The sequence below is a fragment of the Rhododendron vialii genome, chromosome 11a (genome assembly GCF_030253575.1).
Source record: "Rhododendron vialii isolate Sample 1 chromosome 11a, ASM3025357v1".
NCBI classification, from domain to species: Eukaryota; Viridiplantae; Streptophyta; class Magnoliopsida; order Ericales; family Ericaceae; genus Rhododendron; species Rhododendron vialii.
In genome coordinates this window covers 37,773,104-37,791,796 of record NC_080567.1, presented here as the reverse complement: position 1 = coordinate 37,791,796, position 18,693 = coordinate 37,773,104, and the positions used below count along the sequence as shown (strand labels likewise).

The 18,693-nt window shown below is 37.8% G+C and overlaps 2 protein-coding genes across 6 annotated transcripts; one reads left to right on the top strand and one right to left on the bottom strand.

Moving 5' to 3' along the window:
* The first annotated feature begins 3,201 nt into the window (after window positions 1–3,201).
* LOC131307996 (choline/ethanolaminephosphotransferase 1) lies at window positions 3,202–13,106 on the top strand. Of its 4 annotated transcripts, XM_058334778.1 has the most exons (21): window positions 3,202–3,409; window positions 3,479–3,620; window positions 3,876–4,055; window positions 5,271–5,280; window positions 5,394–5,444; window positions 5,540–5,617; window positions 6,234–6,309; window positions 6,403–6,425; window positions 6,500–6,600; window positions 7,130–7,224; window positions 7,378–7,446; window positions 8,042–8,111; window positions 8,627–8,690; window positions 8,768–8,808; window positions 8,892–8,976; window positions 10,081–10,143; window positions 10,250–10,308; window positions 10,607–10,659; window positions 10,900–10,972; window positions 11,260–11,304; window positions 12,760–13,106. In XM_058334778.1, the coding sequence occupies exons 3-20, from the start codon at window positions 3,919–3,921 to the stop codon at window positions 11,279–11,281; spliced, it is 1,170 nt and encodes a 389-aa protein (XP_058190761.1). In that variant the 5' UTR covers window positions 3,202–3,409; window positions 3,479–3,620; window positions 3,876–3,918; the 3' UTR covers window positions 11,282–11,304; window positions 12,760–13,106. The 4 variants fall into 4 exon arrangements, with proteins under 4 accessions (XP_058190761.1, XP_058190760.1, XP_058190762.1 ...); XM_058334777.1 differs by lacking the exon at window positions 3,479–3,620 and having other exon boundaries at window positions 3,895–4,055; XM_058334779.1 differs by lacking the exon at window positions 3,479–3,620 and having other exon boundaries at window positions 3,884–4,055.
* A 1,384-nt stretch (window positions 13,107–14,490) lies between these two features.
* LOC131307995 (GATA transcription factor 5-like) lies at window positions 14,491–16,908 on the bottom strand. Of its 2 annotated transcripts, XM_058334775.1 has the most exons (3): window positions 16,339–16,907; window positions 15,220–15,622; window positions 14,491–15,144 (listed from the first exon to the last, which is right to left on the bottom strand). In XM_058334775.1, exons 1-3 carry the CDS (start codon window positions 16,675–16,677, stop codon window positions 14,873–14,875), a joined length of 1,014 nt encoding a protein of 337 aa, XP_058190758.1. In that variant the 5' UTR covers window positions 16,678–16,907; the 3' UTR covers window positions 14,491–14,872. The 2 variants fall into 2 exon arrangements, with proteins under 2 accessions (XP_058190758.1, XP_058190757.1); XM_058334774.1 differs by having other exon boundaries at window positions 14,491–15,622; window positions 16,339–16,908.
* Window positions 16,909–18,693: the final 1,785 nt, after the last annotated feature.

The window sequence follows — 18,693 nt, the reverse complement described above, 5'->3', positions numbered from 1 at the left end:
ACATTTTAAAATTTAAACATACCAACCAATGCTCTACATCAACTAAATCAGTAGGAGATGAAAAATAATAATGGAAACTCTTTTTGGTACTGATTTTGGCCTTTTGGTTTAATTTATAAAAATAAGAGAGCAATAAGAGTAGGGGACGAAAATTATCATCCTTCTAATTTGATATTTTTGATTTATGCAGCCTTATACCTGAGAAAAAAAAGAAGATGAAACACTCAGTCATGAACTATTGTTCACACATTGCATGCGCTTACACATTTTCCAACTTAGAGCATGTACACCAAGGGTTAGTCCAAATGGCAAGTGAACAGTGCAAAAATGTATTTTTGCTACCTCCTTTTGACTTTCACACCACACCAATCCTCAGTATCATCCTCTCTATTTATTAAAATATTATATTGTATGACATTTATAAAACTAATAAAACACAATAGTGTGGGGACCGCACAAACACAAATTGAAAGAACAGCTAAGGTTCATTTGATCTAAGGGTTGACAAGGAACTTTGCAAATATAATGTAAGTGCCCACATTCTTTATAGTAATTGCACAAATGCCACCGATCTTCCAATTCCAAAACCTGTACGAAATTGATAGTTCTTTGTAGTTAGCTTAAAAGTTTAGTTGGGGAGTGCTGTAAGCACAAGTAATTCTCTTTCGTGCCACTAAGAAGAGAATCACATATTACACACTAATAAATCAATTTAGTGTTTGAGCCACTAGCTACCAAGTGTTTTAGGCACGAGCAATTCTAACAAGAGTGCGTAATGCCGTAGGCACGAGAAAAACTAGCAGCAAGGAGGAGAGAAAGAAGAAAAAAAATACTAACCCAGTACAGAAAGAAGAAAAATCCAGCAGCAAGGAGGAATAGGAGAGGAGAGAGAGTGTGTCAATTGTAGAAAAAAAATAATAAAATAAACAATATAGAGTGAACAGTACTTAGCTATTTCTACTTAACCATTTCAGGAAATGTATTTTACCTTTGGATTTAGCTAATCTGCTGCACTATTTTTTTTGGGCTCTACTTCTCTACTTTACCTAAACTTATGCATATACCTACTCTAATGTTGATGCTCTTGAATGGATGGCCAATAGTCATTACATGTTGATGCTCTTAAATGGATGGCCAATAGTCATTACCAGCTTCCCAAAATTTTTCAAAACACATACAATTGAATAAAAAGTAGTCTACTTACTATAAAAATCAATTCATTGCTACGGATTACCGAACATGTGTTGGGCATTCCATCAAATACCTTATTGGCTACATAAAAAATGTAGCGAGTACATGATAAGGAAGGAAGCTAGAGATGGAAACTACTGGTTTAAACAGAGCAGTATCAATGATTTTGATTTTGCAGTGACGTCATGGCCGTCATCTACTCCGTCAGACCACACCCAACCCATTTCTATTGCCTACATGGAGAGAGAGAGGAATGTGGTTTTGAGAGAATTTTATTTAAGATTCCTCCCTCCCTCACTAAAATGCCACTCAAATATAATGTATTTACCAAAATGTCATGTTGTAAAATCCAACAGCTGTAACGTATTGAAAACTTAATTTAATGGCTAAAAATATGCTCTTGTTTATATGTGTACATAAATTTTGGAATATTCCCTTAAGATACCGCTACCGTATAACTTGATGTTAATCTTTTGAGCTACGTGATTAGGCGAATGGTTAGCAAGTCAGCTGCAGCGGGTCGTTATATAATGCATAACCATTATCATAATGACAACGAATATAGCGATGGACGCACGAATTTGATAAAGAGAGTACAACAAAAGCTGCGCAATAGAATTTAATTTTGTTCACCCTCGTTAAAAGAGGGTTGAACGTTACCCCCCTTTCTATTTAGGGGTGTAAAACGAGCCAAGCCAAATCGAGCTTCGGTGAGTTCGAGCTCGGCTCGTTTACTAAATGAGCTCGAGCCCTTAACGAATCGAGCTTAATCATTTACCAAACGAGCCTCTTTAATTGAGTCGAGCCTCCCTTAATGAGCCGAGCTTTTGTCAAACGAGCTGAACTCCACTCGGCTCGTTTAGTAAACGAGCCGAAAACTCGAGCTCGAGCTCGACTCGTTTACTAAATAAGCCGAGCCAAGTGAAGCTTGTGAACTGCTTGGTTCGTTTACAGCCCTATTCTTATTAATTGAAATAGTATGATTCTTACCACAAAGTGATATCATATTTTTTAAAAAGTATATTGCAGAGGTGAGATTTATACTATTTCAACTAATAAAAGAGAGAATAATGTTCACCCTGTTTTAAGTTCAACCAATAAGTGAGAGAATAACGTTCTTGCAAAATTGCACTCTCGCGATATCATGACATGCACTTTGCAAAGCTGTAACTTTCTTTCTCCATTATTGTTAGTAGCATTTTATAGAAGAGATTATAAATCATTTATACCGCCGGTATAAACATTTGTTTCCTCTAAATCAATTATATTGCGTCACGTCGTCATGTTTTATTAATTAGGACCACTGCTTTACAACGTGACTCAATGTAATTGATTTCAAGGGCAGCCGAGTCCCATTTGTCGCGAGTCCTCTCTGACCTAGTTTCAATAATCGTAATAGTTTTGAATGCTAGTTTTTTTAAATAGTTATATTCGCGTAAAAAATAAATTAAACATTTTTACCCTTACTACGAAATAGACGAATCTCCTTCTGGTTTTTGCGTAAATAGCAATAGGAAGAATGGGGTGAGGGCTTCACATGTCCTTTGAAATATTACATAATGGTCCATATACGGATGATCTTGATATAAATGACACACATAACTTATAGCTTGTTTGTTACATGGAAGAATGGAGGTGAGGGCTTCACATGTCCCTTGGAATGTTACATTCCGTGTTTGGTGGACACAATCTAACATCCCGTTGGACTATTATCTTACAACATGGGGGAATATGCATTGCCAACCCCGTGGGATTACAAATGTGCTCCGTAAGTTAAAACACCATCTATAAGCCAATAATCCATATATTTGTTCATCCCATTTTATATCCCACTCTAAACAAGCACGGGATATTTCGGTCCATAACATATAAATCCCACTATTTATTGTTAGGATAAACAAACCCACCAGGTTCAGAGTCAAAGATGCACATGACATTACATATCCTCTCAACCACCTTATTCCTGTCCGATGAAACAAACAAGCCGTAAAAGGGCCTAACCGTAAACTTTAAAAATCACGGGCCAAAACTGGAAATTCATTTCAAATACCGAAACGCAATCCGTTCATTCGCTGAAGCAAAATCAGCGCCGGCGCCAATGCCAAAGATCACTTAAAACCACCGCCGGATCTGTTTATTCGTCGGTCTCTTTCTCTCTCCACTCTCAAATTATAGGGTTTCGTCTCCTTCTCCTCATCCACCCGCATTACTCATTTCTGTAAGTTTCAGACTCACTTACATATCCTCAAATCTATGTGTATTAATACAATGTCGGTAAGTAGAACAGCTTTTGAATTATCTGCGGTAGCGGACGTATGATTTGAGTCTAGCAGAGGCCGAACCACGTGTGTATTTCATAATGATAGCAAAAGATATACACCATTTCGTAAGTGTATATTGCGAGGTCTGAAGAATAGACGAGATTGTGTGTTAGTGTGTAGTCGCAATTTGATTTTATACACGCAATTTAAAATGATTGATGACTTGAAAGGGATTTTTTCCACACATAGGAACTTCAAGAATTTTTTTTTCCACCCAAGGTAGTAGTTGCAGGGGCCAATTTCCTAGAATTTTCTTATTAAACTTGGAAAAACTAGTATAATGAGTGGGCATATTTGAAGCGTGCAGGGGCCGGGCGGCACCCCCTTGTGTCTGCTGCTGAGTATTTTTGTTTTGGATTTCAGTGGCTCAGTGTTTGTGCAGAGTTTTGTACGATCATAGAGAAGAATGGGGTATATAGGGTCTCATGGTGTTGCTGCACTGCATAGATACAAGTACAGTGGAGTGGACCATTCGTATGTCGCTAAATATGTTCTACAGCCCTTCTGGAGTCGCTTTGTCAATTTCTTTCCACTCTGGATGCCGTAAGTTTATTATTTCTCAATTTGTTTGAAGATTTGCTTTTATTTTTTTTGCTTGATATATGTGTGCGTTGTATGTGTATATGTTGTGGTGCGTTGGATGCTAGCTTATGAAATAGCATGCCCCTTTGGAAGTATTAATACAGACACTTCAATGCTTCCTGATCTGAAGAAACACAAGTAAAATGTGGATCAATAGGCTTGATCCTCTAGAATCGTAGTTTAGTACTCAAATGGGTAATTGTAAAACAAACTAATCTAGGCTTTTGTTTAACAAATGGTTTTCTTAATTATGTTGCTTTAGTTGTTTTTTGGGGAACAAAACATAAGGTTTATTGACTAATTCGGATGTATGCCAATAAACTCAAGCACATGTATTGGATGGAGTGCTTCCACCAAAGCCCTTATAATGGAAAGCCCTTACTGATTAAAATCGTCCATTTCTACAGGAAAAAAATGCTCCCACGAGCTTCTTGATCTTACTGTGCCACATCTGAAAAATCTGCAATTTATTACTTGCTCGCTTGTTTACATAACAACCTAGGACCTCAGTGTTGAATCACACCGACTAATGGGTTGAAGGGCATAAATCATATTGGCTAGGGTTAATGATCATCAAGCTTAAGTTGTGCAAAGATTTTTCCCGAGGTCAGTAGCATAAGTCTGTTTGAGAGGTGGAATTGTTTACATTTCAGAAACTTTCATTTCTCTATATCAGCTGGACTTTTGTGAACTCCTAAACCTGTAATCGTGTGGCATGCCATCTTAATGAATCTTGTGTTAAGATAATTTCTCGTAAGATTTTCCAAAGATCTAGGTCTGATTAAGTTACTGAACAAATTTTATTACCGAGCAAGTGGGCATTTTTCATTTTGTATGTGAGCCTGCACATGCACATGCCACTTAGAACAAGCAGCTCAGGATTTGTAGCAGGTGAAATTCTCTCTTGAATCCTTGTAACTATCACAAAAGTTGTTTCTATGAACTTTCAACATTTTTTTTATCCCAAGTTAGGGAGCTTTTAATTGCAATCTTATTCAAAAGTAGACGCTATGGGAAGTTGGAGCAAAAGCCAATGAAATTCTTTTGTTTTGACTCTTATTCCTTGCTCATAGTCTGTTGACTCTGTTGTGAGTTTTATGAGGCAGGTCTCATAATCTTTTATTGAAAGACACTAACTGCTTCTTTTGTCTCTGCATGCACTGGATGCTTTTCTAGACCCAACATGGTAAATTTCATCCACTAATAAATCTTGCCCCGGCCACATTTTTCAAGTATGGACAATTATTGCTTGTTCCTTTATGTAATAGGTTGTGCAAATTGGTTTTTTTTTTTTGTCAGATTACACTTACAGGGTTCATGTTCTTGGTTACATCTGCACTACTTGGCTATGTGAGTGGTGTTATTTCCTTAATTCCACTCATTTCAAGTGATTTTTGGGCAAAACGTGTTTATCTCTTTAGTTTGACATGCTGGACATGTTTCAGATATATTCACCTCGCCTGGATTCAGCTCCGCCAAGATGGGTACATTTTATGCATGGATTACTTCTCTTCTTATATCAGGTCAGTGTTAATTTCCTGCAAGGCTGAGCAACCAAGTGCTATAATGAGCTTCTCTTATTTTGTTGCAGCATTGATGTGTTAGTAATAGTGTGGATAGTTGCCTGCTTCTCTGCCTGTTGCGTTTCTGGGACCGTTTTTAGGGAGGAGTTCCTACATAGCTTTTTATGCTGATTTTCAATAGGTCTACAGACTGTCTACTTATCACCAAACTAGCACTAGTAGTATAAGAGGGCTCTTTACGTTGTCTATTGTACCAATCTAGTTGTAATAAGGTTGATCCACTTAAGTATTGCTAGAAATAGTACAATAAGGAGTTGCTTGGACTCCTTGGAGTAGAAATTGCTGTAAACCTGCGGTTGCTCATGAATGCACAAAAACCTCGACAATAGATGTCTTTTTTATTGTTATTATTATATGTTCATCGTTTATAACTTGTCAGCCACAAATGATTCTCTCTTTCTTTTTTTATCTAGCTGAAAAAACAAAACGGTCCATGTTATAGGGTGTAATGTAATGGTACTCTTTATTGGGCCAATTGTTTTCGAGAATTCCTTTCTTACTTGGTGTTTAGATTGGTAGAAGTAATTTTTTGTTCTAACCTTCAAGTGTATGTCAGACTTTTGATGCTGTTGATGGGAAGCAGGCAAGACGAACGTTTTCTTCTAGTCCGTTGGGGGAGCTTTTTGACCATGGTGAATTTTCATTTTGGATGCTGTATAACTTTTCTATTTATTCAGGTTGCTAATATTAACAAATGTATTTCTTGACATTCCCAAATATTGCAGGCTGTGATGCACTTGCTTGTGCGGTATGTACTTCTATTGAAGTTGTCATTCCCTACCCATGCCAAGTGTATTTCCTTCACATTTTGTTTGTTAACAGTTTGAGTCTATGGCCTTTGGGAGCACTGCTATGTGTGGAAGAAGTACTTTTTGGTTCTGGGTGATTTCAGCCGTCCCATTTTATGGTGCTACTTGGGAACAGTAAGTGGTCCATAACAAACTGGTTGATTGCATTTTTTTTTGCATCTAACAGGAACAGATTGACACTTTTTCTTCTTTTCCTTTTTCGGGTGAGGGGGTAAAGTTTGTAGTTCTCATGATCCTTCTTCTTTCAGTATCTCTGGGCCCAATCAACTGATGTGTTGTGATCCTTCTTCCATTTCTGGATAAGCTTAAAACTTAGAAGAAAGATTTTGTTTGTTGTTCAATACCTGGAGATAGTAATTACCCTATAAGGACAAAGCTCGCAACCCTGTCAATTCATCCGCATAAGCATGTAAAGGTCTTTGAGGGTTCTTCACGTCAATTTTTATGCTGTTAACTAAATGTCGCTTTAGACTCTGCAGAGTGGAAAGCTTCAGTATTGTCATCAATATTTGGAGTTTTTGTCTTTGCATATTTTGCCTACGTTAAGTTATGTAAGGGATTATTGGTCAGACTTGTAGTTCTTTTATAGTTCTTAACAAATGGTCGATTACCATTTTTACTTATGGTGTTTGTTTTCGTGCAGCTATTTTACCAATACCCTTATTCTACCAGCAGTAAATGGACCTACGGAAGGTCTCATGCTGATATACTTGTGTCATTTCTTTACAGCTATAGTTGGTATGGCCCTTTGACATGCTTAGATCCTTATGACCGCACACAGGCACAAACATAGCTATTGAATGAGTTCACTCCCCCGTTTATAAACCATTCTACTGTATCTTTCACCTTTTTCAGTGTATGTCATTACCATGCTGTTTAATTTATTTTCAGGTGCAGAATGGTGGGCTCAACATTTTGGAAAGTCTTTTCCCTTTTTGAGTTGGGTTCCATTCTTCAATGGTAAGCCTACATAGATACAACACGTTACCGAGTAACTACTACAGTATAGTACTATCTTAGGACAGCATGGATGGAACGACAGTTTATCTTGGTGCTATTTGTTACAATCAGGATTTAGGCACTTCCCTAATGTATCCACTGTTAGTTATAATGGGATAGTAAGTTACAGTTTCGTAGATGTACTATTCATAGTTTAAGGTAGTCTACTTCTGGGCTGTCAGGTATTCTGTACCAGCTATTGTTATCTGTGCTTCACTTGTAAGGTTTGACTGTTTTTTTCTAAGACAAAGGTTTTGGTTGGTCATGCATGTGTTTTGTCCGTTTTCGGTAAAAGAAGCAGACAATTTTTTTTGTATTTACACTTCATCCATTGTCTATTGCGGCTTTTGTTGGCTCTATCTATCCTTTAGTTGGCATATTGTACTGTAATTACCTCTCTTTTTCACTTTTAGCATCTTTTTGCTTACCTTGGTCAGTGCTTTACAAGAATTTTTTGTTCTAAAATTGGCTTATTTTTTACAGCATATGATGAAATGTGACTCACATTATCCTTTTGGTGTTGTTCCCACTTTCTATTTTGTTCCTTTAACTTCAGAAATCCCAACATATGGAGCTGCATTGTTTCTAATGATAAGTTCTGCTGTGATACCAACAATCTCATTTAAGTAAGTAGTTCTTCATAGCTTGCTTCTCTATTTGTTTTTACGTAGTGATTTATGTTGTCAGAAGATGAGTGAGTCTTCTATTCCTGCATATTAGTAGGGATGTTGCTTATTACTCGTGAACATGATATCCATATTGTTTGAGCTAGACTGTTGCTGCAAAACGAGTTTGAGTTTCTGAATTCCCTATCCCAGGTGTTGGCTTACGTTATAGTACTATAATCACACCACTGCAATCATCTTTAGGACCACGAACAGTGATGTTCTTCTGCTTATTGGAGATGGACTAAAAAAAATTCCGCATCGCTTGTTTATGCGCTTGTATTCTGCATGATGGGATGAATAAGAGCACGGCAACTGGGAATATTCTTACAAACATACTGGCTTTGTATTTTGATGATTATTTTTTGTCTGAATTGAGAAGATTTTCTGCTCATACTAAGATCAGATTCTTGACTTTTCCAATGCCATGATGATCAGGATGAATTTCCTTTACATGGTGTTATGCTCTATTGCAGCGTGTACAATGTTTATAAGGTAGTTCAGGGAAGGAAAGGAAGCATGCTGTTGGCTTTGGCAATGGTAAACCCATTCCCTATCTTAATTCTCTCTCTTACCAATAAAGGTGCTCAGTAGATGTCTTTACTGTTTCCTGTCAGCTTTACCCATTTGTTGTGCTCTTGGGAGGAGTCCTGCTGTGGTACGTGATTGTTAAGCTCTTGGCTTCTTCTCTTTCTTAGCTTTTGAGGTGTCTTTTCAAACTGGTTCTTACCTCTTCTGCAGGGATTATTTGTCTCCAAATGATCTAATGGGGACTTATCCACATTTGGTCATACTGGGAACTGGACTTGCATTTGGGTTCCTCGTGGTAAGCTAGATTCCTTTTCCATATGATAATCCTAGATGATCTCAATACCTTCACAAACCAAACACTCAAGAATTTTACTACTGTTTCTATGTATCTTGGATCAAACTTCTAAAAAGAAATCAAACTTCGACTCATAGAGCAAGGTTGTTGGCAACTTTTATCATGGTTTTCAACGTTAGATCTTGCCTTCTTTGGGGTAAGTTATCCAGGTTATTTATAATTTGGTCATAGACACATAGGGTAATAGCAGTGAACACAATCGTTCTTGCTAACGGCCATGTAGTTGCGCTTGGTAGTTCTGGACAACGCGGGATCTGGTGTCAGTGTAAGCCTTAGCAGTCAAGGTCTTTCAATGCACCAAGTGGAAGCTGCATAATGGTGAAAAAAAATCATGTTAAGTTGTGCTTGGTGATTTTGTTTAGGAAGACAATGAATTGATGTTGTCTCGTAAAACACATTATATATACGAGTTAGTACGAAGCATTCATACACTATGCAACCATTGCACTGTAGTTTTGTCAATACAGGACAAAAAGTTTCAAACTAAGCTGTCCACGGTTTGGCAATTTTAGGGTAAACGAATTTCTGTTGCAGTCTTTGAGGGGACTGTCTATATAGCTCTACCAGTTAATGTGCCTCCTTCTTTGTTGGCCTTTCTAACATTGCCTTGTTTACATGTGAACCAGCTTCATGGTTTCCTCTTTCAAGGGGGTACTATATGTGAGACCTTTGGTGGCATTAACACTGGCATTGTAGCATCCTGGCTTTCATTCATTTCCTAGAAATGCCAGCTGGTTAATTTGTGTAGTATCAGGACTAGGATATGTCTTCTTGCCTCCCAATACTTGCATCTTTGAGACATTGACATACCACTTAGCCATGTATTCAATCATCTCTCTCGACGTACCTGTATATATAGTCCCAACCATGGTGATGATTAAACTTCTCACATGTATTTTCATACAAGCCGAGTTGTTGATGTTAATTTGTTTGTATCAAGATTATTATTATTATTACAAAGTTAGGTATTCACATTACCTTTACTATATGTAGATGATTACCTAGTTATCGTGTTGTTTCTCAACCTAAAGCTTGTTTTGGCAGGGAAGGATGATTCTGGCTCACTTGTGCGATGAACCAAAGGGCTTAAAAACTAATATGTGCATGGTAGGTTGCAACTTTTTAGCTTTTACTGCTATAGAGGGCCTCATAAATCTATCTTCAATTGATGTAGACAGCTTAAGGATAACCTTGTTTCTGTGTTACTTTGCAGTCTCTTATGTTTCTTCCCTTAGGTATTGCAAATGCTCTTACAGCCAGACTGAATGATGGGTATGTGGTAACTTTATTATCCAACTCACGTTAGTGAATTCCATAGGGCTACACTTGTCCCAACAGAGAACTGGTAGCATAAGGAGGATAGTACCTTTGGCCTGTCCTTTTTTTTTTTTTTCCGGCAAAAGTCAGTATTGTTAGAATGGTTAGATTAGCACCTTGGAGGAGGAGTTGAACTCCTGACCTCCTTTCTCCTAGCACCCAAGTGCAACCCCTAAAGCCGTTGGGCCAAAGGCCTCTTGGCCTATCCTAGCTATTCCAAGCCTCTACTTATGAAAGCTTATCTTTGTGGCAGAATTCCATTAGTTGATGAGCAATGGGTTCTTCTTGCTTACTGCATATACACAGGTATGGAATATCACCAACTTCGATCATCATGTATTGATCATCTTTCTCTCTGAAGTAGATCTTGCGAGAATTATTTTCCAGCTAAAAGCTGACTTATATGGAACCTTAATAGGTACCTAATGCTACCTTTTTTCCAATGAGTTGATTGTTCTCTTGTTCTGTTAATGTGACTTTTGTTTTGTTCGTTTTTCCCCCCCTTTTGTCATGTTTTGTGGCTGATAAAATTCTTCTGCTTCTCAGTGACACTGTATCTGCATTTTGCCACATCTGTGATCCATGAAATAACAACAGCCCTGGGCATATGCTGTTTCAGGTGAGTGTTTTGACTCTTTCGGAATTCAAGTAGAAGAAGTTGGTACTCATCACCCGTTAAAATACTGCAATCACGTTCTGTTCATGGCTTCTCAGTTCTCAATGTGACGCATTTTTTTGTTCAAAAGCAGATGAAGTAATTAAAAAATGGATGGAGGAATCAATTGATAAGCTAGTCATATAGCTAAGAAAGTGTATTATCGTTATTCAAGCTTTTCGAGTTTTCCTAGCATACTATTCAAAAACTTACAAAATGGTCTAATTTTCAATTTAAATCATTGATGTCAGGATTACAAGGAAAGAAGCTTGAGACATGGTTAGGTTTTATTCCAGGTATGTCCTTAAATGTTAATGTATCATATGCTTAACTTGTTTGGTTTCTCTTAACAATTCTGGGGTCTGATATATTATCTTGGGAATATGCTTATGGGGGAGTGTTGCATTTTCTCCTGATGTGTTACTTCCAGTCAGCTAGTGAGAAACAATGCAGCAAGTCTGAGTACTCTTCAGGCTCAGCTTCAATTTTTTTCTTTGTTCAATGTAGTTAAGACTTAAATCCATTGATATAATTTCACTGGGTGTCATTTTAGAAGTCGCTGCCTCCAAATAGAATATATCACCTAAAATATGTCTCTTGACACACAAAGGAAGGGCAGGGGGTGTCGAGGTTTGAACCCTCGACTCCGTCCCAGCAGCTCATCCCTGGCCTGACCATTGTGTACAAGATTCGCTCACCTAACATAACTTTGAGTTTTAAGTTCAATGTACAGGCATCTTCTGTATGCAATGTATTTTGATAACTCAGGTGTCCGGCCGGCTTACACGCACCTCGACTAATCATGGGGGACAAATCCCACCGCCCCCTTGTGGGACTCTTCTGTATGCAATGTTAGTCTTAGTTTCACTTGCTTTGCACGGAGTGTGTGGAATACGCGTCCCCAACTCATACCAAACTTTATAATTTGACCTAAATTTTGTGGAAAAGCTCATATTAGCTAGAAAATGTCCATCTCTTATGGGAATCAGAATTCTATATTTCTTTTTAGTCCTATTTGATTTTAAGTATATTTCTAAATAACTTGCAACATTATGCAAGTATATTATACAGCATACAGTAGAAACACGTATTCAGATGTGTTCCATACTTGACTTTTAGAGACATTCAATATACGGTTACATCTATTGCAGCTTAGTTTAGTCAAAACAAGGATAAGTATGTGCATTCGACACTGGTACTCAAGTTTGTGTAATATAAGGTATTTGAATAGGAATTGGCTTGTCTTTGGTCCACTTTTCGACTGGAGAGTGTCATTTGCTTAATCTCAACCGTCTAAAAGTGTTTTCAATGGTCTTGATTTATTGCAAGTATCCTACAGGTAAGATACTCTCACTCACTCTATCTCTCTCACACACACACTCACTCACTTTCCTATAGGAGCTTCACAAATTTGGACCATTATTTGTCGAGATGAATAGCCTTGATTGAACAACAGAGGCTATGGATCGCAGAGAAGCCGGGTCCATCCGAATATATGTAGGATAGGGTACGACTAAAGAGAGCGCGAGTGAGTGAGTGTGACTACCCATGCTATACCATGTGTTATCTTGCAGTTTTTTAAACTCAAGACATCAGCAGTAGGTAGTTGAATTGAGTTATATATGCTGAGAACCATGTGCTTATGCAAACCTCATCCTGTAGGAGCTGAGCTGGGGTCTGGTATGGGATTAAATAAATGGTACGTGTCATGTGTTCATTGTCAAAGTATTGATGTGTGGATTTTTGTGCAGTTTTTTTAATGAAGGGAAAAGATGGGGGCAAACACATGGATGCCAGCTGAAGTCTCTCTCTGGTGGTATATTGCTTGTTGGGTTGGACTCTCAGTTAGGTGAACAAACACTCAACTCCCCAGGGCCCCTCTTCTCCTCCACTGTGATAGGAGTAATTTTCCTCTGAGTCTTTCTTTTTTCCTTGAACGGAATCTTTGTTATCATTGGTGAACTTAGCTTACACTTAGGACTAAGCTATTTAAATTTGAGCTCGTGTTCGATTTGTTTTTAACCCAAATTTCAAAAAACTTACAGTATTACTCAAGTCGTTTAACTTGTGATATGTAAAAGTTTTCAACTTCTCGTGATTGACGCGGGAGTGGCTTTATTAAAACTCATTTGAAATTGACCGGCCAGTTGAGCAAGCCAAGCTGGAGGCAGTGTGTGTGGTGCACAGCACATGCTATGCACACATTATGGGGCCCAGCCCGGGTCTTGTTATTTGATCTGAATCGTTCATTTTGTTTGCTTTGTTGAGTTTATAGTCCACATAAAAATCTGAAGATGTTTTGAAAGATGGATAAGATTTCCAACCAAACAAACAATTCTTGACTCGATTTGTTCAGCTTGTTCACTTTTTTGATTCATCGTAATCGAAAAACGTTTGGTAACTGATTTTTCCTTTACTGGTATTTGATTCCTTTACTGGTATTTGACTAAAGAATTCAGTTTGTCTGGAGAGAACAGTTCGCATAGTTTCAGACGTTCAAAAGTACTTTTGATGGTCCAAATTTGCCGTAAGTATCATATAAGATATTTTATGCAATTTGAGCAATTAGTTATCGAGATGAACGGCTGAGATTGATCTGGATAGACTCTAGATCCTTTGACTAAATATGGACGGCTTTATTTTATGTTTTGGTTCCCTTAATCAGATAAGTCCAAAAGTTTGAGCACGCGAAGACAAACATTCCAAACATCTTCTACTTTCACAACTGTAGCAAAGTAGCGGTGTAAAGCAGGATCAATGGGTTTTTTTAAAAGTTAGATTTGAAAACTTTGATTCTAAAGGTCAACTTTTTTTTTTTTTTTTAAACTTAACAAATTAAAAGGAAAATGTTCCCTAACTTAACGTTTTCGGTTTCAAAGACAACTTTAAACAAATGATTTTGATACGATTGATTTTACTAATTCTAAAAATGAAATATTTTGGACACTTTATTTTTCACTTTAAACAAATGAAATATTTTTGTTTTTGGACACTTTATTTTTCGTACTTCATTTCATCTCTCTTTTTGTTTTTGTCAATTAATTTTTCCCTTTCCAGATATCCACAAAAGACTTTTGAGTCAGCAGCCACCATAATTGCGCTCATGGCACGATGATTCTGAAATTTCAAATTGGTTGACACCACATATTTCAGTTCAGTGGAGCATATAAGTGTTGGGGTCCGCCACCATTGTTGCCCTAAATATCAGCAATTAAGGGGAAAAAACTTTACAAACAACTAAGAACAATGCTTTGTTCGGACAGCTCGATGCACATAAATCTACAAGCATCAAACGACTCCAAACACAATTGTGTAGAGTTGTATTTAAAGGCGTGCTAGCGTTATGGGCAAAAGGGAGTTGTTGGGTTGGGTAGAGACTAGAGACAAGAAATTTAAGTAGTTAGGTTAAACTGCTAAACCGTTTTGAAAATTTCAACCTTTTACGGATTCAAAAGGAAAAAGAATTATAACCACACAACAAATAAATTGAATTGACCCTATTTAATTTCCATTCTTCATCCAACTAAACTCAAGGACTATTACAATAAATTGATACTCTAACCCTAGAAAAAGGACTAAATTGTCCAAAAAAACCCTCACTAAATTACGTTACAAATATCACATTCGCTACATCCCACCAAAATCATACTACCAGAATGACACATGCTCTAGCCCGGCTCGTCGTGGAGAGGACCTTTTGTCTCCGAGAAAAAGATCTAAAGTTTGAGTTGATGGAGCAATATTAGACTATCATAGCTTATACTAACCACTAAAATGTTAACACTATCACTACCGTAAATAAAAAATATATTGGAAAAGGACTACAACAACTAGCGAACCGGGTTCTAACGGTCTACGTTAGTCTCAAAAACTCGTAACCCCAAAAGTCAACCCGGACTCGGTTCCGGGAACGTCCTTCTGCCGCCGCATTTCTAACACCTTCCGGTGGCTGTTTGAGTGGACATCACCGGAGAAAGTTGGGCTACAAGCCGGCCTATACTCTGGGAAAAGCCGACCGGACTTGTAGCGAACCCCACAAGCGTTACATAGGGTTTTAGCACCAAGTGGACCAGTTCGCCACTGTGGGGTCTTCTGAACCTGGCAATGGCTACAGCGCCGCTGCGTCTGGGACCCACCTCCGGTCTCCCCACCGGTTTCTTCCGCCGCCGGTCTCTTCTTCTGCTTCTTCACAACCGGTTCGAGAAACCCACCTCCGGTCTCCCCACCGGTTTCTTCCGCCGCCGGTCTCTTCTTCTGCTTCTTCACAACCGGTTCGAGAATCAAGTCCGCAGCCCGAACCGGGTTCGAGAAAGACATTACGGATGTTGGAGAAGACCCGCATGAAGACGTAGGCGTCGACGATGACTCACTGAGCGACGACGAGGCACGCGACCAAGCACCGCCGCTTGACCTCGACCGTTTGCTCCTTGCCTTAGCCGGAACCGGTGACGGAAAACAAAGGATCGGAGTTCTCTGAATCGGCGGTCTGCTAACCGGTTCCAACCGGTTCTTGGTATTCTCCTTGAAAGTACCGGTTGGACATAAAAGGGATAATTCTGAGGCCGAATCGTCCACAATTAGAGACAACCATTCAAGGTGCTCTAAATCATCAACCTGTGGAAATGGGTATTTTATCTGTTAATATCATAATTATTTATCACTTGTTTACCATATATTCATTAATATCATAAATATTTATCACTTGTTTGTTTTGGGTTTAAAAACTTCTGCGCACAGTCCCCGATATATTTTTTCAATTTATCTCTTATCACTTATTATTTTAAAAAAATCTATTTCAAAATCCAAACCAAACAGGATATTTTTCCGGTCTCAAAATAATTCCTTTTTTTTTCACAAATATTTCATGTTGTAAATAAAATACTTTCATGCATAAAATTTTTGTAGTCCAATATCTTTGAATTAGTATAAGAAATTGAGAATTATAAGCAAAAATATTTTTTTGTTAAACAACAAAATATGATTTTTTTTTTCAAAAAAAAAAAAAACTAATAATTTAGGACAAGGGGAGCAAATATTTTTCAAACCAAAAATTTTATTCAAAAACACGTGTATGGGTATGGCAGCGTGGTCATGTCTGTGTTTTGTTTTGTAAATTTCTAGGTACGTTTTGTTATGTGCTAGACAGTGTATAAAAATAATTAATTATTTGTTTATATAAAATCATTTACGACCCTCAAAAAACAACGTATAAAACGGCGATAAAAAAACAGATTTTACATATTTTATTGATATCACAAGTCGTCCGAGCCAGCATATCTCCCAAGGAAATCAAGAAAATATTTTCACAAAAAAAAATTCAAAACGGTTACCGGAACGGATAATTCGCCGGCGGAGATAGACCCACAGTCAAAACTGCCGGAAAACGTCGAGCAATTGAAGCCATCATCTTCCACCGCTCTGTCCTGAGAAGAATCAGAGAGAGAATCCTTCTCTTCCTCCTCAGACTCTTCCTCAACAAATTCCTCCTTCAACAATTCCTCGTTGGAGAGGTCAAGGAAAACGTCAACGGAAAAATCGTCGCACGAGACGCCGCTAATTCCGTTGGCACACATATATTCGTCGAAGAAAGTGGCCGGCTGGGTCGACTTCACGGCGTATTCCGAGAAGAAACTGGGCTTCAGCGCTTTTGCCTCAATGCAGTACTCCATGTTTATAATAAATTCAGCAAATTCGTTGGTCAGAACCCACAAAAATTTACTAGCTATATATCTCTGTGTAAGAAAATATTTATGCACCTGGGAGAAGGGATGAAGAGGAAGGTGAGAGGCGTTGAAGAGGATAGGAAAAAAAAAGTAGAGAGAGAGGGAGGAGAGAGAGAGAGCCTGGTAAGTGGGCGAAATTGGTGCTGGGGTGAATGGTGAAGGAGTTTTTTGTTTTTGTTTTTGTGTATTTTTATCTCTGTCATCAATTGTCCGTTGTTTTTAGTGCGTTGCGGTGGGCCGTTACGTGACTTTTTTTTTCGGGATTTCAAGTTTACGTGTTAATTTAACACGGGGTGTTGAAAGGAAGGGGAGAGAGAGAGAGAGAGAGAGAGAGACAGAGAGACTATTCTTCGGTCCAAGCCACGATGAGCTGGGTTCCGCCAATTCGGACCCAGTCGGTACACCTTTTTTTTTTTAAAACTAATTTAATTGTTCGGACCAATTTATACGTGTCTCGATGACTTCTTCTTTCCTCGGCGAATATACTTATTTTTGTCTTCTTTTAATGTAAAGTTTCTGAGTGGTTGTTTATTTGTAGATTTATGGTTCCGTTGAATCGATATCATTGTTAATTAACAGATAAGAGGATTAAGTAAAATGGTGCAACGAATAAAAAGGATAAGGTGAGTATCAATTGGCAAAGAATAAAAAAAAAGACAATTTTGATTCTAAGTTTTACAGTAGTATTTATATGCGTATAAACGGCAAAGTAAGAATTTATAATACGTGTAATTCAAGCACGATGTTATTTCATGTCACAAAAAAAGTCATCTATATGATTGAGTCTAAGTTAAATTTTGAAGACAACTTCCTTCGTAATATACGAGATTAGTATGGTAGAAAGTTTAACTAATTGGGTTGGAACCTAACTAGAAGCTCACCTTAATGCGTTAGAAAGAAACGAACCTAAACAAAAGCCAGTGTTAGTTTAGTCTAAATTAAATTACTAAAAATTCAAATTGGATTTGGGTCTTTTAAAGAGAGTGCAACGTAATAGTAGAATAGAAACCTATCATTATTAGTACGCAGACATAGCACATACGTGATGTTATTACAAAAGGAGGTCGCTTGTCTCGGTTCAGTCATTTGCAACCTCATTTTGGATCTACTTCAATGCTCGAACTCATTTTATGCTGTAGAGTTGTCGATTAAAACAACTATGCAAAAAATTCACGTTGAGCAAGTTAAAATCGCGAGCTTTGGTTAAACGTTACTTTTATACGTGAGATTAGGGAAAACTGTTAAGTGAGTTGAATTTAAACATCAAATTCCAAAGTGTTTGAATCTTTCTTTGATGGTAACATTAGGAGGTAAAATAGTAATGGCCACCCACCCCCCATTTCGTTGGCGGGCGAATGAAATTGGAATTATTCGGACTGCGGTTCCAATGGTTCCCTCCAAAGAATTTTCAAGTTTTGGCCTATGAATTAGACTAATGGACCTTCTTGGAATAAAAGAATAGTAGTAAAACAGAGAGAGAGAGAGAGAGAGAGAGAGAGAGAGAGAGAGAGAGAGATTTTGTCCTGTTAGATCATAAGTTTATTTCAAACACAAGCGTTAATCAGTGAGATTTTGTCCTGTCAGATCATAAGTTTATTTCAAACACAAGCGTTAATCAGTGGGGCTACCACTCAGACTTTTAAATTTTGAATTCAAATCTCATATCAAGTTAGAGCAGTGTTAATTTGTGACACAATTTCCAAATAAAATCTCCATAACTGTGTCGGAAGATTGAACCATTCGATGCATGTTTGAGTCTTAAATTGTGTTTCTATACCTTTCGATTGAGTTAACCCAAGCTATTTGCCACCCCCAAGCAAAAAATATTATCCTATTTGATAACCGTAATGGAGTACTTGATTCCCGAACTAATTTGAGTCAACCCGGTCGACTAAGGCACTTTTTCTTTTTTTTATCCGCGTCAACTCAAGCACTTTAATTGACTAGATTTTGAACTAGCGG